This window comes from Chrysemys picta, chromosome 17 (genome assembly GCF_011386835.1).
Source record: "Chrysemys picta bellii isolate R12L10 chromosome 17, ASM1138683v2, whole genome shotgun sequence".
Taxonomy (NCBI): domain Eukaryota; kingdom Metazoa; phylum Chordata; order Testudines; family Emydidae; genus Chrysemys; species Chrysemys picta.
In genome coordinates this window covers 1,196,633-1,218,536 of record NC_088807.1, presented here as the reverse complement: position 1 = coordinate 1,218,536, position 21,904 = coordinate 1,196,633, and the positions used below count along the sequence as shown (strand labels likewise).

The following is a 21,904-nucleotide window of genomic DNA, read 5'->3' as shown; positions in this document are numbered from 1 at the left end:
CCCATTTCCCGCCCCCAGTTCTGCCGGTGCCCCTCACTCCCGACCCGCAACCCACCCATCTGTCTGTTCCCTTCCCTCCCCCACCGCCCCCTCCCGCACGGAGCCGATTATGAATGATTCATCAGGCCACGGAGCATTATTCTTTAACGAGCCCGGCTGCTCCAGCCCCCAACACGGCTTTGCTTTTCCAGCCTCCTCAATCTTTCATGGGCCCCTGGTCTCACAGCCGGGTGGGACGCAGAGCCAGGGCCAGGCCTTGTGCAACGAGCTGGCCGGGTCTCAGCAGGGCTGGTGGCCTCCCAGACTCAATGGGCCCCAGACCTGTGGAAGGGGGAGCTCAGACCTGGGTGGCAGGGGCTGCGGGTCGGGAGTGAGGGGCACCAGCAGGGCTGGGGGGGGCAGGGCTGGGCTGGCAGGGGCTGCGGGTCGGGAGTGAGGGGCACCGGCAGAGCTGGGGGGGGGCAGAGCTGGGCTGGCAGGGGCTGTGGGTCGGGAGTGAGGGGCACCGGCGGAGCTGGGGGGGGCAGGGCTGGGCTGGCAGGGGCTGCGGGTCAGGAGTGAGGGGCACCGGCAGAGCTGGGGGGCCAGGGCTGGGCTAGCAGGGGCTGCGGGTCGGGAGTGAGGGGCACCGGCAGAGCTGGGGGGGACAGGGCTGGGCTGGCAGGGGCTGTGGGTCGGGAGTGAGGGGCACCGGCAGAGCTGGGGGGGGGAGGGCCGGGCTAACAGGGGCTGCGGGTTGGGAGTGAGGGGCACCGGCAGAGCTGGGGGGCAGGAAATGGGGTGCCCAGGGCTGGGTTTCCTGCCCCCCGGCATTGGCTGGGTCTGTGGGGTGACACCCTCGGGCTCTGCCCCCCCCCCCCAGATGCTCAGCGGGGAGACCCGGGTAACTTGCTTCCCCTGTCCCCACACGGGGAGAGAACCCAGGAGTCCTGGCTCCCAGGCTTCCCCCCCCCACACACACACACACATTGTCAGCTGGGGGGGGGGGGGCAGGTCTCCCTGCCAGGCCAGGTCCCGCCGTTCCCGTAACGCTGCTGACAAAGCAGCGACACAAACCCCCCCTGCGCCCCCCCGCGCCCCCAGCCCCTCCCAGCCCCCCCCCCGAGCCTGCCCCTTTCGGGGGGCGGGGGGCGGAGCCGGGCTGCGGCTGCATCGCGGGCTGCGGGCTCCGTGCGGGGCCGCGGGGGGATTTTCGCTTCTCCTGCCGCGGTGGGGGGGAGACCCCTGGGCGGGGGGCGTCGCGGGGGGGCCGGAGCAGCCCCCCGGGATGGGGCGCGGGGGGGCGGAGCGGCTGGCGGGGGCCCGGACGGAGCCTGGCGCTGGTGGTCGGTAAGTGCCCGGGGGTCCCGGGGGCAGAGCCGGCCGGGGGGGTCCCGGGGCCGGGGGGGGGCGGACCCCCGGGCTGGGGTCGGTCACACCCGCTCGTTCCACCAGCTGCGGATCGGACCCAGGACGGGGGGGGCTGCTAAACCTAGCCCCCACCCCACCAACCCCCCCATCCGAGCCCCCCCAATCCGAGCCGCCCCCGCCAGCCCCCCCAATCCGAGCCCCCCCGCCAACCCCCTCCATCTGAGCCGCCCCCTGTCCCTAGCGGGGGGGGCAGGTGCCGTGGCGGGGGTGGGGGGGTCAGTGTCTTTCCCAGCTCATGGGGGGGGGGGAGAAGCCAAATCTCCCTCCGGCCCCTCCCCAGGGGGCTCTGCCCCCCCCTTCACCTATTGCCATCGGAGCGACTAACTCGGGGGGGGGGGGTCCAGGCGGGGGGGGTGAAGTCTGGGCTCCCCCAGGGCCAAGGCGGGGCCGCGATCTCAGAGCTTCGGGTGGGTGTCCTTTGTTTTGTGAGTGGGGTCCGTGGGGCAGGCCCCCAGCTGGGGTCCGTCGGGGTCGCTCCATTGGGGTCCATGGGGCAGCCCCCCAGCTGGGGTCCGTCGGGGTCGCTCCATTGGGGTCCATGGGGCAGCCCCCCAGCTGGGGTCCGTCGGGGTCGCTCCATTGGGATCCGTGGGGCAGCCCCCCAGCTGGGGTCCGTCGGGGTCGCTCCATTGGGATCCGTGGGGCAGCCCCCCAGCTGGTGTCCGTCAGTGTCGCTCCATTGGGATCCGTGGGGCAGCCCCCCAGCTGGGGTCCGTCGGGGTCGTTCCATTGGGATCCGTGGGGCAGCCCCCCAGCTCGGCCTGTTTACCCAGAGCACGTTGTAGCCCCAGGGCCGACGCTGCGACCCCTGTTCCCGTGGCCGGTGCCGGGGGCTCTGCCCGCGGGGGGGAGCTCGGTCCGGTGGGGCCCCGTCGGGCTGGGATGTGGATTGACCCATTGGCGCGGGACAGGGGTGCGGGGCGGTGCCCTCTGCTGGGGGGCAGCGTGGGGCACAGAAGCGGGGCTGGGCACCGGAGGCCAGTGTGGAGCTGAGCTGGCCCAGGGAGTAGGAGAGACACCTCCCCCCGCCTCCCACCCACCGGCTTCCCACGCACCAGAGTGGGGCAGAGTCACACGGCTCCCAGCGCCGCCCGGAGCCCCGAGTCCTCGCCAAAGCCCGGATGCGGTGGGGGCGAATGGACTTGGGCAGCTGGATTCGCTAGATGTGGGCTGGGAGGGGAGTGGGGTCTAGTGGTTAGAGCAGGGGGGGCTGGGAGCCAGGACTCCTGGGTTCTCTCCCTGGCTCTGGGAGGGCAGTGGGATCTAGTGGTTAGAGGGGGGCGGGCTGGGAGCCAGGACTCCTGGGTTCCATTCCCAGCTTTACCACTGACTTACACGAGGGACTCAGGCCCCTCCCTTTCCCCTCTCTGTGACTCAGTTTCCCCCTCAGGAGGCAGCAGCGGCACCAACCCTGCCTCCCGGCGGGAGGCGACTCGAGGCCTGTGCCGCTCCGCCAGGCGCCAGATACCGGCCTCCCCTGCCCGCATCCCCCAGGACTCGGCACGTCCCCTCCTCCACCTCCCCCCAGTCCTCCTCTTCCCGCCACCGACCCCACCGCCCGGCTGCTCCGAAGGCCCAAACCGTTCTCCTGCCTCCCAGCCGCAAAACTGCTCCTGCCGCAGAAGCGAGAACGTTGGCACTAAACCGGAGGAAAAGCCCAGGCAGGAGCAGAGCTGCGGGAGAGGAGCAGGAACTTGGGTGAAGGGGGGGATGGGGTGGGGGCGTATTTTTGGGGTGGTGCAGGCAGGGCGGGTAGGAATCGCTCGCCCAGGGACCCATCTCCCCTGGTATCCCGGCTGCGTCCACCCAGCGCCCGGCCCGCGTGGGGGATCGAGGCGCTCGGCAGGCCGGGAGGCGGGCTGGGATCTCGGCAGGGTTTGCAGGGGGTGTCAAGGGGCCCCTGGGAAATGTGTGTCGGCTGCCGGAGATCGGCACCGCTCCGCTGGCGGGCCCGGCTCTGCGCCGTGTCGCCCCAGCCGTGGCTCTGGCTCACGGACTTTACTACCGAGAGCAGCGTCCTTCCCCCGGGGCCTGGCAAGCGGCCGGTCTCATGTTGGCTGCGCTGGGCAAGAACGGGGGACACTGTTGCAACTCATGGTCTGATCTGCACCTGGGCCCCGGCATCCGGACACAGCTCGGCTCGGCCGCTGTGCCTGATTTCAGGGTCACCGCGTTTAGCTAACGGATGCCCCAGCGGCGCTTTGATTTGCCCAGACGGGGGTTCCCCGGACGACTGCGCCAAACGTCTCTTCCTCTCCTGGAGCAGCTGGACTTTGTCCAGGCCCCCGGGCTCTCGGGGAGGGGAGTGGGGTCTAGTGGTTAGTGCAGGACTCCTGGGTCCCTTGGCCAGCTCTGCGAGGCCTTCCCCTTGTGCGTCACAGGGACAACGCGCAGCCCGGGGGTCTCCTTATTCTGCGCCCCTACAGATTTATCATGTTTATCCCTTTCTCCCCCAACCCAGGTGACCTGGGAGCCGAAGACCCCGCCGGACCCGCTGCCGGAGCAGGGATCTCCCCTGGCCTCATGGAGAACCTCCACGAACTACAGCACCCGCTGCTGGCCAAGGCCTCTGGGGGCGCCCCGGCGGGGACACGCGGCGGGAACACCCTGGCTTCTTCGCTCGGCCCGGCTGGAGGCGCCTGCCCCCCGAGCTGCCCCAGCAGCTGCTGGACGCAGGGACCCTGCAGAGGACAGTGGAGCCGCTGGGCAGCCCCGAGCCGGCCCCCCACCCGGGCCCCACATGGAAGGCCGGGGAGCCCCCCAGCTGGAGGAAGCAGGGTTACTGCGAGACGGCGTTCGGGGAGCCGGCCGAGCGCCCCAAGAAGCTCTGCCTGGAGAAGGACATTCACACGGTCTGCTGCGAAGTGGGCGACGGGGAGCTGCTGCCTGACTTCGAGGTGAGGGGGGGCTGCGAACCCAGGCATCCGGCCGAGCCCTGCCAGCAGCTGGAGGGCACCGGCCGGGGGGGGCTTTGGGGTTCCCCGCTCGCTCGTGACCCAGGCCCCGGGGCAGTACCAGACTTACAATGGTACGAGGGGGGCCCTGCCTGGCTCCCCGGAGCTGCGCCGCCTGGGACTGGTGCAGAAGGCAGTTGCGGGGGGACAGAGTGGGGGCTTGGCTGGGCCCCCCCAGGCAGGTGGGTCCTGAGGGGGCCTGGGTGGGGCAGCCCTGGCCTGGCTGATCCCACCATTGCCGAGGGGCTGGAGCGATTCCCCGCCCGGGACCGGGGAGGGGAGGGGTGGGGCTAGTGGTTAGAGTAGGGGGCTGGGAGCCAGGACTCCTGGGTTCTCTCCCGGCTCTGGGAGGGGAGGGGAGGGGAGGGGGGGCTAGTGGTTAGAGCAGGGGGGCTGGGAGCCAGGACTCCTGGGTTCTCTCCCCGGCTCTGGGAGGGGAGTGGGGTCTAGTGGGTTAGAGCAGGGGGGGCTGGGAGCCAGGACTCCTGGGTTCTCTCCCCGGCTCTGGGAGGGGAGTGGGGGCTGGTGGGTTAGAGCAGGGGGGCTGTGAGCCAGGACTCCTGGGTTCTATCCCCGCCCTGCCTCTAGGAGGGGAGGGGGCGCTAGTGGTTAGAGCAGGGCGGGCTGGGACCCAGGACTCCTGGGGTTAAACAGTGGCCGCCGGGGTACTGCACTCCCCCCAGCCCCCTGATCTGGATTAACCCCCCCCGCCCCCCCAGAACGACTCGTCGAGCGACAGCGACAGCGACTTCGGCTGATGCTGCCGCAGGATCACCTGGGCCTGGCCGTGTTCTCCATGCTCTGCTGCTTCTGGCCTCTGGGCATCGCCGCCTTCCACCTCTCCCAGAAGGTGAGCGGGGCAGGGCGGGGCGGGGGCAGCCCACCCAGGAGACCAATTTCCTGGGCCTCAGCCTAGCCCCCCCCCCCACCCCGCCCACTGCTGCAATCAAATCTGGACGATTTGCATACGTTATGGGAGATACTTGCATAACTTCCCCTGCCCCCCAAAAACTGGTTCAGTCCCTCAGGGGGCCCCAACCCTCCAGGGGGCCCTGTCCCAGTCCCCACTCCCAGCTGGGGGGGGCGGGGCAGGAGGGGCACTGTCTGGGGCAGAAGGTGGCATGCAGGGCCCATGGGGGGAGAGAATCTGGCCTGGGAATGGGGGGGGGGGTCTCGGGGTATCCATCTGGGCAGGGGGCAGATGTAATGCATAGGGGAGGTGGGGGGGTCCCCCATCCATGGGGGTATCTGTCGGGGGGGGTCTCGGGGTATTCAGCCAGGGGTGGGGGTATCCATGTGGGTGAGGGGGGGGATCTCAGGGGGTTCTTTCCCCCTCACTAACCTGCTCTCCCCTCCTCCCCAGACCAACAAGGCCTCGGCCAAGGGCGATTTCCCGGGGGCGCGGGCGGCCTCGCGTCGGACCTTCGCGCTGGCCGTGCTCTCCATCCTGCTCGGCATCTGCACCTACATCGGCGCCGTGGTCGCGCTCATCGCTTACCTGTCCGACAAGGGCCCCCCCTAGTGTCCCCCCGGGAATGGGGGGTGGGGGGAAGAAGGCTGCCTGGACTGGGGGCACCCCCCCCCGACAGACGGGGGCCGGCTCCTGGACACGCCTGAGCCCAGCGCTGCGGGGATGGAGGCCAGCGGAGAGATTTGGACTAGCGGCTCCCTCCCCGCCACCAGAGACATGGGCCCGGACGCCTGGGTTCACCAGGAGCAGGGTTTGGGAGCTTGATTCGTGGTGACCGACCGGACCTTCCCCCCACACACACTTTCTTCCTTCCTCCTTCATGCCCCCCCCACTGTGTCCCCATTTTGTATGTCCTCCCCTCCCCCCAGCCTTCTGCTCAGGGTCACGCTCTGCCCAAGGGGCGCGCCCCATCCAATAAAGGCCCCGTGCACTTTGCCTGCATCCGCTGGGCGGCGAGGGTTCAGCCCCACAGGGGAGGGGTTAACGCCCCAGCCGGGGGGCTGCTTCCATTGCCCCCCGCTGCCTAAAGTGCTTGGAGGCCCATAGAGAGGAAGTGGGTTCTCCTGGAGCCAAGGGGTTGGGAGCCAGGACTCCTGGGTTCAATCCCCAGCTGCGAGGGGTGGTGGTCTAGTGGGTTACAGGTGGGGGGGGCTGGGAGCCAGGACTCCTGGGTTCTATCCCTGGCTGTGGGAGGGGAGTGGGGTCTGGTGGTTAAAGCAGGGGGGGCTGGGAGCCAGGACTCCTGGGTTCTCTACCCCTAACTCCCGGTCTGACCTCAGCAAGTCCACCCCCCTCTTGGTGCCTCAGTTTCTCCCTCCGAACCGCTGACATCCTCATGGAGGAGACGATTCATCCTCAAACGAAGCAGGATGCAGCCACTTCCCACCAGCCCCCCGCGCTCTCCGCTGTGGGGGGGATGCGGCTGCAGCCTCTCCCCTCGGGCCCGGAGCGTCTGAGCGGCCCCGCAGCTCCAGCCCAGATGGATGGACCCTCACCAGCCCCGCTCTGGCTTTTTCAGTGAAAGCCTTAAAGGTTACCTTGATCCCCGCTCAGGCGGAAAACTTCCCCGGAGCCCACGTGGCTGGCTGGGAGACAGCTAAAATCCCCCCCACCCCGGTGCTCCCCCACGCAGCTCGTCCCTCCCTGCCCGCCCCCTAGCGATTGGCTTGGGGCTGGGTCGGTTACACGGGGCTGCCCACACGGTCCAGCACCGCAGAGCGGGAGCGAACGGGGCCAGGCCCCCAGCGGCCGTGAATCAGCGTCGCTCCAGTTGGAGTCAATGGGGCCAGGCCCCCAGTGGCTGAGTCAGCAACCGAAAGCAAATTACAGCAGTCGAGCGGCTCCCGGAGCTATGCTGGGTTCACACGAGTGTCAGCAGGAGAATTTGGCCCTAAATTGGTTCAGGCTGGTGCCACCGCCATGAAATCAGCTCCCCAGCCTGCCCCTCTCAGCCCAGGTTTTCTAATACCCCCCCCACAACAGGAAGCCTGGGGTTAAAAACCCACCCGCCCCTTCCCTTCCCTCTGCAACATCCCAGCTTTGGGCTAGAGGGGGTGGCCAGCCTGCAGGCCACACACGGCCCCCCCTGGTGCATTTCAGGGGGCCCGGGGCCAGGCACGGCCCCGCCTGTGCATTTCAGGGGGCCCTGGCCGCACACAGCCCCCCCGGCATATATCGGGAGGCCCTGGGCCAGGCACGGCCCCGCCTGCACATTTCGGGGGGCCAGGCACGGCTCCGCCCACGCGTTTTGGGGGGCCCTGGCTGCACACAGCCCTGCCAGCACATTTTGGGAGGCCCCTGGGCCGCCCACGTGCATTTCGGGGGGCCCTGGCCGCACACAGCCCTGCCAGCAATTTGGGAGGCCCCTGGGCCGCACAGGGCCCCACCCGTGCATTTCGGGGGGCCCTGGCCACACACGGCCCCGCCCGCGCATTTCAGGAGGCCCACGTCCTGCTTCACCAGAATCTACTAACAGCCAATTCCTTGGCGCGCTGTGGTCACGTTCACAGCAGTTTCGGTGACACGAGGGCGTAAACAGCCCAGGGTAGACAAAGCCCCCAGGTAAATACACATGAAAGCAGCAGCACTTGACCTATAAACCAATGTGCCCCACTCGAGACGGCTGCATCTCAGTGCAGGGTGAGGGATCCAGGTATGAACAGCCCCTGGGCCCCACTCCACCCCAGAGGCAGCTGCATCTAAGCATTGGGGGAGGGTGTCACGGAGTCCCCGGGCAACGCTCTGGAACTGCTCCCCACAAAGCCAGTCAGGACTTTGGGGAGCCTCCTCTCCCTCGGAGCAGACTGTCTTCAGGGCAAGAAGCTCACACGGCTTCACCTCCTGGGTCTGACCTTGGAGCATTCAGCATATGCCCCTCCGTGCGCTTCCCACAGCGAGTCCGCCCCGGCGGGGTCCTGGGGAAGCCAGAGGGTCCTGCACCCCCACTTCGCAGTCAGACGGGACTCTCAGCCAGCCAGTAAAACAGAGGTTTATTAGATGACAGGAACAGGGTCTAAAACAGAGCTTGTAGGTACAGAGAACAGGACCCCTCAGCCGGGTCCATTCTGGGGGGCAGTGAGCCAGACACCCCCATCTGCCCTCACTCCTAGTCCCCAGCCAGCTCCAAACTCAACCCCCCTCCAGCCCCTCCCCCTCTGGGTTTTGTCACCTGATCTCTTTGTTCTCCCACACCTTTAGAAATCCCCTTGCAGGGGGGAAGGCCCCTGGCCATTAGTTGCCAGGAAACAGAGTGTGGGACATAATGTGCACTGGCCCTTTGCTCTGCAACAATCTCACCCCCTAGAGACTTAAGAAATGCATAGGGGAAACTGAGGCACCCACACAGTATTAGAGGAAACATTAAGAACAGTCCCACTTCGTCAGAGAGGAAGCCCTGCCTATAGTCCCCATGCCCCACCCCAGAGGTGGCTGCATCTCAGCTCCTGGTGACAGATCCTTTAGCAAGTGGAAGAGCGTGAACATTAGCAGCGCCCCTGAAAACGGCGGGGCCATTGCGAGCCGAGAACTGCTCTGGACAGAGATGTTTTCAAAGCCAGGCAGCCGGCCCCCACCCCACGGTGGAAATTAACCGGAGTCATGCGGCTAAATCCCGGGGGCAGATTTGAAATGTCAAGGCACAGCTGGCTGGGTTGTTTCGGTGCAGAGCCCCGGGGTGGGGACCAGGCGCCCGATTGCTTTTCAGCCAGTGCCGCCGTCCGGCCAGCCCGGGCCGAGTCCTGCTGGTCCAGGCCTGGCCCACCAGCGATTTACGCCCCGCGGCTCGTGGGAACGACACCCCCACCGTGGCTGGGCTGCGGGGGGCGAGCCGGGGGCTCTGTTCTCAGCCCGGCGGGACAGACACTGGGGTCTAACCTGAGCCCAACACCCCCTGGTTATTAAAACACGCCGATCTCTCTACACGGCTTGCTGGGGTTTTTCCGGGGGGGAGGTTGCGGCAAGGTGTGAGCATTTAAAAAAAAAAAATCACATTCCCGTTCTACGCTGCCAGAGTCACGTGGCTGGCTCGGCCTCGAGGAGCGGGAGGAATGATCGTCTGCTCCAGGGCCCGAGGAATTGGGGGGTACGTGTGAGAGAGCGGCAGGTCCCCCCAGGCCTGGCTCAGGCTGCAGGAGGCTGGAAAGGGGGCAGGGAGACGGGTTAGAGCAGGAGCCGAATGGAGCTCGCAGCGCCGACGGGCAAGTGAAAGATCATTTCATTAAAGCGATTAGGCTCATTAACCAAAGTGGCTGCCTGGCTGCGCCGGGAGAGGGAAGGAGCTGCAGCGGGCGGGGGGGCCAGGGTTTCAGGGGGAGAACCCCCCCCAACTACAGAATGCAGAGGGGCACGGCCAGGGGGTCCTGCCGGCTAGCTCCACGCAGGCTGTTTCCTCTGCTGCGCAGGCAGCGGCTGTCTCTGGGGTGGAGCACGGCGAGGGTTCAACATGGGAAGTGCAGCCGGTGGAAGAAGGAAGGGGCCCCAGGGACACTTCACGGCCATCAGCAGACAAGGCCGGGGGAGGAGGGGGTGCCAGGTCCCCAAAGGACCCCCGGGAAGGGGGGAGGCTGAGTCGTAGCCAGGGGGTTTCACAGCTGACAGGACCCAGGGAACCAGCCCACGCCAGCGCCTGGTTCTTCTCCTTCGCACAAGAGTTCCTTGGGGCCGCCCCAGGGCAGACAGGATCCCCCCCCCGGCTGGCCTGGGCCCCGCTCCCGGTGGGGGAGAGATCAGAGCACAGGGGTCTCCCCGGCCCTGGGGGGCGCTCCGGAGAAGGCTGCGGGCAGAGGGAGAAAGCCGGGGAGCGAGAAGGGGGAACACAGGGAGGAATGAACGTGTCCCCCACTTTCACCCCGGTGCACAGCGGCGCCCGGCTGCAGCCATCGTGCTGGGCTCAGGCAGGTGGGGTCGGCCCCCCGGCCAGGGTGCAAGAAGGGGCGGGTCCTAGGGCCCAGACGGGTAAATAAAAAGGGGGAACGAGCCAATGAAAAGAGAGATCAGCCCATGAGTCACTGACAGCTCCCGCCTGGGTTTACACTCGATTTCCCCTGCAAATCCACCCCTGCCCCGAATCCCCTCCCAGTTTAACCCTCGCCACCCCCACCCCCAGCGCACACTGAGCAGGGGGGCTGGGCTGGGAGCTGCTGCACAGCTGCGGTACACAAGGGGTTAAACGGGGGCGGGGCTGGCCCGGCTGCAGAGGGGTCCAGATGCCCCCCCCCCCCGGCTCTGCCAGGCAAGAGCCCCCGTGCAGCAGGGCCAAGTGGAGATTGGCACTGGGAGGGGAGACCAGCACCCCCACCGGGCCTCAGTTTCCCCCGGTCGCGTCCGCAAGGAGACAGCCGGGGCCCCGTAGAGCTCACGGTCGCTGGGCGCAGTGCCGGGAATTCGGCTGCCCACCGGCTCCGCTGGAGGGAACGGAAAACCAGCAGGGGCAGATCCCTGCAGAGCAGCAGTGGGCGTGGGGGGGAAATGGCACGGCCAAGGGACGCGCTCCATCCCACACACGGTGCAGACGGCTGGCTGGACACACGGGGGGGGACACCCTTTTTAATGGGCACCGCGGCACAGAGTTCATGGCGGCAAACGCCGGGTTTGGGGTGATGCGGACGCAGCCTGCGCGGCCGGGCAGGAGCCGGGAGCGGTTTCACGGATCCGGGGCCTCACGCCTTGGAGTATTTCCTGCGGACGGAGTCCCGGTAGAACTGGAAGATGGCGCCGCTGGCCCGCTGGGCGGCCGCGATACACCGCTGCAGCTGGGGAGGAGCAGGGAGACGGGCGGTTAGAGCGGGGGGACCCCAGAGACAGGCCCCCATGGTGGGCTGGGGCCGCGAAGGAGACTCTCCGCTCTGCCAGGGGCAGGATGGGATCATTGCTCTGACCAACCTGCCTGGAGGGGCGGCTCGGATTCCCCATCCCCAGGAAGGGGGGGCCTGCTCCCTGTGTATGGGGCGGTGGGCAGGGCAGGGGGTGTGGCCTCACAGAACAGGGGGACACAGCCGGGGAGGGGGGGCTGCTCGGCCTCCAGCCACCAGTGGTGGGCTGAGCCCCCCAACTCATTTCACACAGGGGGAGGCCCCGATCCCCTTCACCTTCCCTGTAATACATGAGGGGAACCTCTGGGCCAGGACCCCCACATTCCCCACCCAGCCCCACAGCCAGCCCAGAAGTGGGGCTGGGGGGGGGGGTGAGGGGGAGACGGGAGGAGAGCTGCCATCCCAGCACCCTACCTCCCATCGCCATAGCAACCAGGCCGGGGCTGTGATTCCCCATCAACCATTCAAACTGCCCCGAACCCAGGAGGGGAACCCTTCGCTCCCAGCCCCCCACTTCCTGCAGGCGCCCCTCCCCCCCCAGTGCCCAGGAGGGGAACCCTTCGCTCCCAGCCCCCCCCTTCCTGCAGGCACCCCCCCACACAGTGCCCAGGAGGGGAACCCTTCGCTCCCAGCCCCCCCCTTCCTGCAGGCGCCCCCCCCAGTGCTCAGGAGGGGAGAAAACAGCCCCCGGGGAGCCCAGGCGTCGCTCCCCACCGGCCCCTCAGAGGGCTCTGGAAGTGACTGCGTGAGATGCGCCCAGCTCTGGGCCGCGCGGCAGCCGGGGGCTCTCGTGCCCTGGGGGTCTCCCAGCCAGGCCGGGCACAGGCCGCCCTGCTTAGCTTACCCCCTGGGAGCAGCCGGGCGAGGAATGGTCAAAGGACCCAGCTGGGGCTCAGAGCAGCACCCCCCACCGCCCCGCCCCTCAGTGGCTCTGCCCCAGCACCAGCCGCCCGGGGAGCGGCTGGGAAACCAGATGTGGCTGAAAGGCTCCGAAATTCTGCCCCTGAGCAACAGCCGGGCACGTGCCAGCCCCAAGCAAAGTGCTACAGCAACCCCCCGCCCCGCTCTGCCAGCCCTGGGCTCCCACCCCCCAGCCCTGCCAGTGCCCCTCACTCCCGACCCGCAGCCCCTGCCAGCCCAGCCCTGCCGGTGCCCCTCACTCCCGACCCGCAGCCCCAGCTAGCCCAGCCCTGCCCGCCCCAGCTCTGCCAGTCCTGGGCTCCTGCCCCCCAGCCCTGCCGGTGCCCCTCACTCCCGACCCGCAGTCCCTGCTAGCCCAGCCCTGCCGGTGCCCCTCACTCCCGACCCGCAGCCCCTGCCAGCCCAGCCTAGCCCTGCCCCCCCCAGCTCCGCCGGTGCCCCTCACTCCCGACCTGCAGCCCCTGCCAGCCCAGCCCTGGGCTCCCGCCCCCCAGCTCTGCCGGTGCCCCTCACTCCCGACCCGCAGCCCCTGCCAGCCCAGCCCTGCCCCCCCCCGCAGCTCTGCCAGTGCCCCCATTCCCGACCCTGGACGGCAGATTTCCCAGGGTCTGGAGGGAAACGGCTCTGCTAGGGAAGCCGGAGCACAGAGCTGAGCTGTAAACGCAGCATGGCCCAGCACCAGCTCTCGCCCGTCTCATCCCCCGCCAGGGCACTGAAGGGTTAAGAGCCAGCTGGGGAACCCCCCCCTCCATTGCTCTGCTCCCCACATGCAGGCAGGGCTGAGATCCCCCCCCCCCCCCCCCCGCAGCAGCCAGGCTCTGAACGTCTCACGTCAATTCCCTTGCTGCAGCGGGCGCGTGGGCGCAGCCCCCACCTGGGCTGAGCCGGGGGGGGGGGGGGAGGGCGGGAATGGATTGACAGTGGCAGAGATTGGGGGAGGCACGGGGGGGGGGTAACAGGCACCGGGAGCCACAGACACGCTGTGATGTCTGGGAGCAAGGGGATGCAGCGGAGGCTCCATGCATGGGGGATTCTCGTGGGGGGAGCCGTCCCGCCCCCTCTCAGACCCTGCGCGCTGCCGGACGGTCTCGGAGCCCGTACGCGCTTTGAGATCCCAGAAGCGCCGGGGGCCAAGGTGGGGGCCCAGCCTGCGACCCGCCGGCACAAACTGAGCAGCGGCTGCGGCCGGACATGACCCCTCCCGGGTACAGAGCGGGGCCCCCCACCCCGATTTAGCCAGCAGCACCGCTCGGCGGCCCCTTCCCACGAGGGGATCCGTCTGCACCCGGCAGGGACCAAGCTGAGCTCCCGGCTCGGCGCACGAGAGACCCCCAAGATCTCCAAGCCTGATCCAACACGCTACTGGTCTGAGCGGCCTGGGACGCGCAGGACCCCGCGCCCCAAGCCGGGTTCGCCCCCGCGCATGGCACCCCGGCCACACCCCGGGTTCGCCCCCCGCGCATGGCACCCCGGCCACACCCCGGGTTCGCCCCCCGCGCATGGCACCCCGGCCACACCCCGGGTTCGCCCCCCGCGCATGGCACCCCGGCCACACCCCGGGTTCGCCCCCCCCCCCGCGCATGGCACCCCGGCCACACCCCGCTCACCTCCTCCACCGAGCAGGTCCCCTTGCTGGTGGACATGAGCACCTGCTGCTCCACGCTGCTGATGGCGAAGGTCAGCACGGCCCGAGCCTCCTGCCAGGGAAGGGGGACAGTGAACTGCCTGGCCACGCCACTGCAGGGGGATAGACCATGCTGGGGCCTTCCCCGCTCACCCCGGGACCCTCGCAGGCCAGGATCCCACCTCTATGGTCCCAGCCCACCAGGGCTTGGCTTTCTCCCCTCGTGTCAGACACAGCGCCTGCAGGCGCTGTTAGCCAGGCAGCCTGCTCGCGCCTACGTCCAGTGGCAGAGAGTTCCACAGGCCACACCGACAAATGACGTGGGATTATTTCAGCTCCACTATTTCTGCTCGCAGAGGTCACCACCTCGCATTTTGCCGCAGTTTCCCCGATTTCTGACTCCCAGTCCCCTGGCGGCTCTAACCACTGGACCCCCTCTCCACTCCCACAGCCAGAGAAGAGTGCTGGCCCCCGTTCTCACTGCTAGACCCCGCTCTCGGTACACACGGAGTGGACAAGGCCGGGGGAGCGGGGAGGGAGAATTGATTCCCACCGCCAGGCAAGAGGGTCAGGGGCTGGCAACGTTTACGAGCCATTAAGAGCATTCGGGTCAGAGGAGCGGAGGCAGCAAAGCTCCACGCTCCAGGACACCCGTCAGCGCAGGGTCAGGAAGGAACCACCACCCCTGGCCCCCACTGCGCTGGGTGCGACAGACCCTCCCACCCATTGTGCCAGGCACAGACCCTGCCCCCCCCCCAATCAGGGCCCCCCCTTGTGCTGGTTGCTGCTTCTAGTCCCGTGGGGACACCGCGGTGCTAAACCCAGACACCCCTAGGGCACAGCCGTCTGGCCCTGGGCAGTCCCACACCCACCTTCTCCTGCTTGGCCGTGGGGTCGAGGCTGATGGCCCCGGTGGCGTCCAGGGCGCACGTCACCCCGCAGAAGAGCGACTTCATGGGCAGGCCAGCGTCCATCAGCCCCATGCAGGCGGCATTCAGGCAGCACGCCAGCAGCTGGGCGCCGGGTCAAGGAAAAGCTGGCAGGGAACTTGTCAGGGCAGCCCGGCCCCACTGAGCCAGCCTTAACCCACCCAATCCCTTCCCCCGGGCAGTTCTGTCACGTCCCTGCTCAGAACACGCCAGGCACTGGCCAGACCCCGGCCGAGATCAGAGCCCCGTCGCGCCGGGCATCGCCCAGACCCCGGCCGAGATCAGGGCCCCATCGCGCCGGGCGCCGCCCAGACCCCAAGCGAGATCAGGGCCCCGTCGCGCCGGGCGCCGCCCAGACCCCAAGCGAGATCAGGGCCCCGGCGCGACGGGCGCCCCCCAGACCCCAACCGAGATCAGGGGCCCGTCGCACCGGGCGCCGCCCAGACCCCAAGCGAGATCAGGGGCCTGTCGCGGGCAGTGCAGCATCCGAGATTGGGGGGTCCTGTTGCCATGCAGACACAGAGAGAGAGAGTCTCTGCCCAAAGAGCTCAATTTAAACAGACACAGGCAGGATCGATTCTCTTTTTACAAGTGGGAAACCGAGGCACAGTAGACTGAGTGACTTGCTGAAGGTCCCAGTGGCAGAGCCAGGGACTGAACCCAGCGTCCCAGCCAGGTGGCGCTTCCTCTGGGGACGCTCAGCACGAGATCAGCCAAAAACATAGGCGAGATCTGCGCTGGCTGGGGGATGGGCTGGAGCGTACCCGGGGTTCAGTCCCCCTACAGAAGATCAGAGCAGCTGGAGATGGCGGGGGGAGAGGGGAGGATGCAGGGGGACCCACCACCAGCCCCGAACGGGGGAAACAGTCTTTCCACGGCGCTCTTCATCTGCGAGTTAAACAGCCGGCGCTTGCCAAGCCCTCCGCAGATGTGAAGTGGGCTATCAGCCTTGTTAACGAACACTGGCTAATTAACTAGGAGGGGCGCCGCGGCCCGTCCTCGCTAGCAGCCCCAGCAGCGGAGACCCGGCTCTTGGCCGCTGCACGCTACATGGAGGGAAACCACCGCTCGTTTCTTCAGACAGCTGCGAGCCCCTATTTCAGCACGTGCAGAACCCACCTCAGCCGGAAAGCGCTCCTGGATCTGCGGGGTCTGGAGGATGGGCGGGTCGCAGGGGACTGGGAGCCAGGACTCCTGGGTTCTCTCCCCGGCTCTGGGAGGGGAGTGGGGGTCTAGTCGTTAGAGCAGGGGGGGGGGCCTAGGAGTTGGGACTCCTCACTTCTATCTCCAGCTCTGCCACAAACTTGCATCACCCTGAGCAAGCCACTTGCTCTCTCCGTGCCTCAGTTTCCCCACGGGGCCCAGGAGGCGTTTTCAACAGCAATTCAATTCCCCTTTAAAGAGAACAGCCTAGTAACGCCTGGCTTCAAACACTCCACAGCCACTCAGAGCACAACAGAACCCAGGAGTCCTGGCTCCCAGTCCCTCCCTGCGCCAACTCTAGACCCCACCCCTCGCCGGAGTCCTGGCTGCCAACCCCCCCTCCCTGAACGGGGCCCGAGGGCTCTAACATTTCACTGGCCACGTGGAGCCCACCAAGCCCGTAACCCACCAGCTCCTGCCCATAAGTAACCCACCCCCGGCCTCCCTGGGGTCCGGATCCCCCTCCAGGGCAGCTGCAGGAGCACTTGGGGGTGCACCATAGACCAGCCCCCAGTGGCACCAGCTACTGTCCACTTACTAGCTGTATTACGGTAGTACCCTGGGGTCCTGACCCAGCCCTGGCTTTGCTAGGCACTACCATAATACACCTAATAAGTGAGCAGTTCCAAGCTGGAGCCCCAGTTATGACCAGGCTCCCACTGTGCGGGGTCCTGTACATTTATTAGGAGCATTACATTAGGGCCAGGACCCTAAGGCACTACCATAATACACTTAATAGATGTGCAGCACCCAAAACAATGGGGTTCTGGACTGGTCCATTCCAGACTTCTACGTGCTACCATAATGCACCTAAGAAATGTACAGTGCCTAGCACAATGGAGTCCTGGCCCATAACTGGGGCTCCACTGTGCTGAGCACTGCCCATTAAGGATGTGCCTAGCGGTCCCAGGAACGTCCCAGAACCCCGCGGCGCTGGGCGCTGTACGTGTACTGGGTGTATTGGGGTAGCCCGGAGCAGGCCCCTGCCGGGCGGGAGGTTGTTGCCGGAGGAAAGGCTCCGGCTGGGTCCCAGGAGGGGGCTGCGGGGGACGGGACGCCTTCCTGCCAGCGCTAATCCTACCCCGGGGATTTGGCTCGGTGAAAAGCGAGAGCCGTTCCCGGTGAGGCCGAATTAAGTCATCACTCCTGCCTCTATTCAGCTGGAATCCGCCACCCCCGCTTGCCGCTAATCCCGACGCCTGGCTCACACCCAGCGCCGGAGACCGTGTCACTTCGCACCTGCATCACGCGCCGTAATTAAATTCCTCCAGCGCCCTGGCAAGGCTCTGCAGCCCCGCCTGTCCCAGCAGCCCCGGTAACACCTGGTTCCTCTGCTCTCACCGACAGAGGACTGGGCAAGCAGGGGCTGCGGGTCGGGAGTGAGGGGCACCGGCAGGGCTGGTGGGGGCAGGGCTGGGCTAGCAGGGGGCTGCGGGTCAGGAGTGAGGGGCACCGGCAGGGCTGGTGGGGGCAGGGCTGGGCTAGCAGGGGCTGCGGGTCGGGAGTGAGGGGCACCGGCAGGGCTGGTGGGGGCAGGGCTGGGCTGGCAGGGGCTGCGGGTCGGGAGTGAGGGGCACCGGCAGGGCTGGTGGGGGCAGGGCTGGGCTGGCAGGGGCTGCGGGTCGGGAGTGAGGGGCACCGGCAGGGCTGGGGGGGGGCAGGGCTGGGCTGGCAGGGGCTGCGGGTGGGGAGTGAGGGGCACCGGCAGGGCTGGGGGGGACGGGACCCCAGGCTGCCATCCCCCCGGTGGGTTCAGTCGAGCAGGCAGCCCCAGCCCAGTGCCCGATGGGAGACCAATGCCCAGGACAGCCACTGCCACAGCGCTGCTGCCCCCTAGAGGCGACAGGCAGTAGTTCCGTCGGGCTCGGGACCAGAGGAGCAGGGGGGTCCCCGCTGGAGAGCGCCCCCGGCTGGGCTGCCGGTGAAGGATACGGCGCCCGCGTCGCTGATCACCTGCAGCACGATGGAGATGGAGGTTCGGGGGTGCAGGGCACCCAGGATAACCGCCTCACACGTCTTCCTGATCAGCTGCTCCCGGTTCTTCTCGAAGACACCTGGGGGAAGGAGAGACGGGGGGCCGGGCTGAGCCGGGAGCTGGACAAACCCCTCAGCAACCCTCCACCCCACAAGACCAGCTCCTCTTCAGCACCGCGCTCTCCCCCATGAGCCGTCTGCCTCTAGGACGCCAGCGCACAGACTTCCCAACGCAGATGTACCCCCGGCGTGCCAGGCACTGCCCCAAAGCCCCCCAGCTGCGATCAGTGCCCCTCGCCTGCCGGGTGCTGTCCCCACAGCCGCCCCACCGGGCGCCCACAGCTTGCCTCAGTCTCCCCAGCTGAAAAGTGAGGGAGAATTCTCCTCCCTTCATCTCCTCTACTGAGAGAGAGTCCTGCCCCGGCGACAGTCCGCCCGACCCCACGCCTGCCGGGTGGCTCTGGCTGCACGAGGCTGTTTCTCCAGCAAGCGTCAGTGCGACAAAGCTGAGAACCGTCACCATTTCAGCAGAGGAAAACCCTCCCTTTGTTCTTAATTTCATTATTTGCTGCGGAAGCGCCCCTGGGAATCGAGATCCAGAACCCGGGAGAGATGCGAACCGTGCGTGGAGCTGGGATCCGGGGGGCCCCGCTGCAGGGGAGAGCCCGGCCCGGGGTTAACACCGCCACGGCTGTGACACAACAGGGAAACTTCACCCAGCCGGGAGGGGAGTGTTTAGGAGGTTACACGGCTTTACGTCAAGCTATTCTGTCTGTCTGTCCAGCCACACCCCCCCCTTCGTCCGTCCCTCCACACCCGCCTGCACATATCCCTCCATTCATTCCCCCCACTGCATGCGTCTCCCCATCCACCCATGGTTCTTATCTGGCCGCCATCCCCAGAGCGGGGCAGCACCTCACAATCGGCAGTGGATTTACACACACACAGCGCAGGGCAGCTGCTGTGTTACCCCACTGCACACACGCGGCACCGACCTGCAGGGACTCGACCCAAGGCCCGTCCAACCCTCCGTCCGCCGTGGAAACGGCACGACCCGAGCTGCAGCCCCGTGATCCGAATCCCAGAGGGCGACGGGCTCCACCCGCCCCCACCTTGTAAACCCACGCTGGGCTCAGGGACGAGGGCACGCCCAGCCATCTCCGCTCACGGGGTCTCAACGGGGGCCGCATGGCCACGCCGGGCGATTGGAGCTCACAGAAGCTGGGGCCGGACGTGCCGGGGGGTATCGGATCGTGGCAGAATTCCCCCGCCAGGCCCAAGCTCTCTATGCTGCTTTGTCACGGCAGGGAGATTGTTATGGTAGGGTTGCTGGCGAGCCCCGTACTCAGCATGCTAATAACAATCTCTTGTTATTGTAGGGTTCATTTTAAACAGCGAGTAAGCGGGGGAGGCGGAGGTTGAAGGATACAGTGATTGGCTTTGTTTTTAAATAGCCTCCAAGCTTTTGTTCGAGGTGTAATCCTGGCTACTGCCCGTGAGGCCCCCCCCGACCCCGGCCAGCGCCCCCCTGTACCACAGACAACGCCCACGGCTCCGCCCTCGCTTACCCGGGAGCCCCACTTTGGGTTTGAGCAGCACTTCCACAGTGGCCTTGTCATACAGCTCCTTGCTGACTTTCACCTCCGCTGGGCCGTACAGGCCGGCGAGGACCGAGGTGTCCCCTGAGGGGAGAGGAGAGTGCAGGGTAAGACACGGCCCCTGGGCTTCCCGGCTCCCAAGGGGGTCCCCGAACTCAGCAGATGGCGAATGCCCCCCCCCCGAGCTCTGTCTGGGATGGGGGAGCCCCTGCTGGCCAGGCGATGAGAGCCCCAAGTCCAGAGGAGACCCCCGCAGACAGGGTAATCGGGGAGCCCTCCCTCTACCCATGGACAGGCTGGGAGGGGAAACCAGCGGCTCCCTTTGGGGGAGACAAATCCACAACCCAAAGGGCAGGGAGATAAGCGAGTCCCTGGGCCAGGGGCGGGACAAGGGGGTGTAGGAAGAGCCCTGGGGGGGTGAAGGGCAGGGAGGTTGGGGTCCCGGGGGAGCCCCAGGGAATGGATGGATAAGAGGACCAGCACTGGGGGGGGGCAATGGGGGGGCTGTGGGGCACTACCAGGGGCGGGGGGTACAGGGGAGGGGACTAGGGAGGTTGGGGGGGCAGTACTGGCGATGGGGGGTAATACCAGGGGGCTTGGGGGGCCCAGGGCATCGGTACCGGGGAGGGGGTGACTGGGGGGGTACCAGTACCGGGGAGGGGGGAAGGGGGAGTAGGGGTGACTGGGGGGCACTGGGGGGCCAGGGGAACCAGGGGAACCAGGGGGTACCGGTACCGGGGGGAGTAGGGATGATGGGGGCCCCAGAGGGGTCCCGGGCACAGCCTCACCATGCAGGAAGGTGGGGGAGATAGGGGGCCTGGGGGCGGTTTATGGGGGGGGTCCCGGGGGGGTTATGGGGGTCCCGGGCTCACCCTGCAGGAAGGCGGCAGAGATGGGGGGTCCCGCGGGGTTTAGGGGGGTCCCAGGGGGGCGATGGGGGGTCCGGGGGGGGGCGATGGGGGGTTGAGGGGGGGTCCCGAGGGGCGATGGGGGGTTGAGGGGGGGTCCCGGCTCACCCTGCAGGAAGGCGGCGGAGCTGGGGGGGCCCGCGGGGGGGGTTGAGGGGGGGGGTCCCGAGGGGCGATGGGGGGGTCCCGGGGGGCGATGGGGGGGTTTAGGGGGGGGTCCCGGGGGGCGATGGGGGGGGTCCCGGGGGGGGTCCCGGCTCACCCTGCAGGAAGGCAGCGGAGCTGGGGGGTCCCGCGGGGGGGGTTGAGGGGGGGGTCCCGAGGGGCGATGGGGGGGTTGATGGGGGGGGTCCCGAGGGGCGATGGGGGGGTCCCAGGGGGGGTCCCGGCTCACCCTGCAGGAAGGCGGCGGAGCTGGGGGGTCCCGCGGGGGGCCCGGGGGGGGCGATGCGCCGGTCCCGGGGGGGATTTAGGGGGGGTCCCGAGGGGCGATGGGGGGGTCCCGGGGGGGGGTCCCGGCTCACCCTGCAGGAAGGCGGCGGAGCTGGGGGGTCCCGCGGGGGGTCCGGGGGGGGGCGATAGGGGGGTTGATGGGGGGGTCCCAGGGGGGGTCCCGGCTCACCCTGCAGGAAGGCGGCGGAGCTGGGGGGTCCCGCGGGGGGTCCGGGGGGGGGGCGATGGGGGGTCCCGGGGGGGGTTTAGGGGGGTCCCGAGGGGCGATGGGGGGGGTCCCGGCTCACCCTGCAGGAAGGCGGCGGAGATGGGGGGTCCCGCGGGGGGTCCGGGGGGGGGCGATGGGGGGTCCCGGGGGGGTTTAGGGGGGTCCCGAGGGGCGATGGGGGGGTCCCGGCTCACCCTGCAGGAAGGCGGCGGAGATGGGGGGTCCCGCGGGGGGGGCGATGGGGGGGTCCCGGGGGGGTTTAGGGGGGGTCCCGAGGGGCGATGGGGGGGTCCCGGGGGGGTCCCGGCTCACCCTGCAGGAAGGCGGCGGAGATAGGGGGCCCCGCGGGGGGCCCGGGGGGGGCGATGGGCCGGTCCCGAGGGGCGATGGGGGGGTTTAGGGGGGGGTCCCGGGGAGCGATAGGGGGGTTTATGGGGGGGTCCCGAGGGGCGATAGGGGGGTTTATGGGGGGGTCCCGAGGGGCGATGGGGGGGTTTGGGGGGGGTCCCGGGGGGCGATGGGAGGGTCCAGGGGGGGTCCCGGCTCACCCTGCAGGAAGGCGGCGGAGATGGGGGGTCCCGCGGGGGGGCCCGGGGGGGACGATGGGGGGGTTGATGGGGGGGTCCCAGGGGGGGTCCCGGCTCACCCTGCAGGAAGGCGGCGGACCCGTCGGGGCGGCCGAGCGGGCCGAGCTCGCAGGAGAAGCGGCGCAGGACGCAGCCCCCCGCCTCGGAGCCCATCGCGCCTCGGGACCCCCCCCAACGCGGGACCCCACTTCCGCTTCCGGGGCGCGGGGAACCAGCGAAGCCCCGCCCCGGCCACGGGGTGGGGGGGATGGGGGCGCAGGCGGACTCGGTTGCCATGGTGATGGTGCCCCATGGCGGCCAAGGGGAATGCGGGGGGGGTCACCCCGTTGCCATGGTGATGGGAGGGGCGGGGATC

At 68.4% G+C, this 21,904-nt stretch overlaps 2 protein-coding genes across 2 annotated transcripts; one reads left to right on the top strand and one right to left on the bottom strand.

Annotated features, from left to right (window-relative positions):
• The first annotated feature begins 1,171 nt into the window (after nucleotides 1-1,171).
• On the top strand, nucleotides 1,172-8,822 carry LOC135976208 (transmembrane protein 91-like). Its single transcript, XM_065570930.1, has 4 exons — nucleotides 1,172-1,329; nucleotides 3,872-4,307; nucleotides 5,084-5,214; nucleotides 5,728-8,822. The coding sequence occupies exons 3-4, from the start codon at nucleotides 5,122-5,124 to the stop codon at nucleotides 5,884-5,886; spliced, it is 252 nt and encodes an 83-aa protein (XP_065427002.1). The 5' UTR covers nucleotides 1,172-1,329; nucleotides 3,872-4,307; nucleotides 5,084-5,121; the 3' UTR covers nucleotides 5,887-8,822.
• Nucleotides 8,823-10,848: 2,026 nt separating this feature from the next.
• LOC135976205 (exosome complex component RRP46-like) lies at nucleotides 10,849-21,767 on the bottom strand. The gene is made up of 6 exons (XM_065570925.1): nucleotides 21,609-21,767; nucleotides 19,364-19,477; nucleotides 17,754-17,875; nucleotides 14,562-14,702; nucleotides 13,673-13,762; nucleotides 10,849-11,084 (listed from the first exon to the last, which is right to left on the bottom strand). Exons 1-6 carry the CDS (start codon nucleotides 21,700-21,702, stop codon nucleotides 10,992-10,994), a joined length of 654 nt encoding a protein of 217 aa, XP_065426997.1. The 5' UTR covers nucleotides 21,703-21,767; the 3' UTR covers nucleotides 10,849-10,991.
• Between the last annotated feature and the right edge of the window lie 137 nt (nucleotides 21,768-21,904).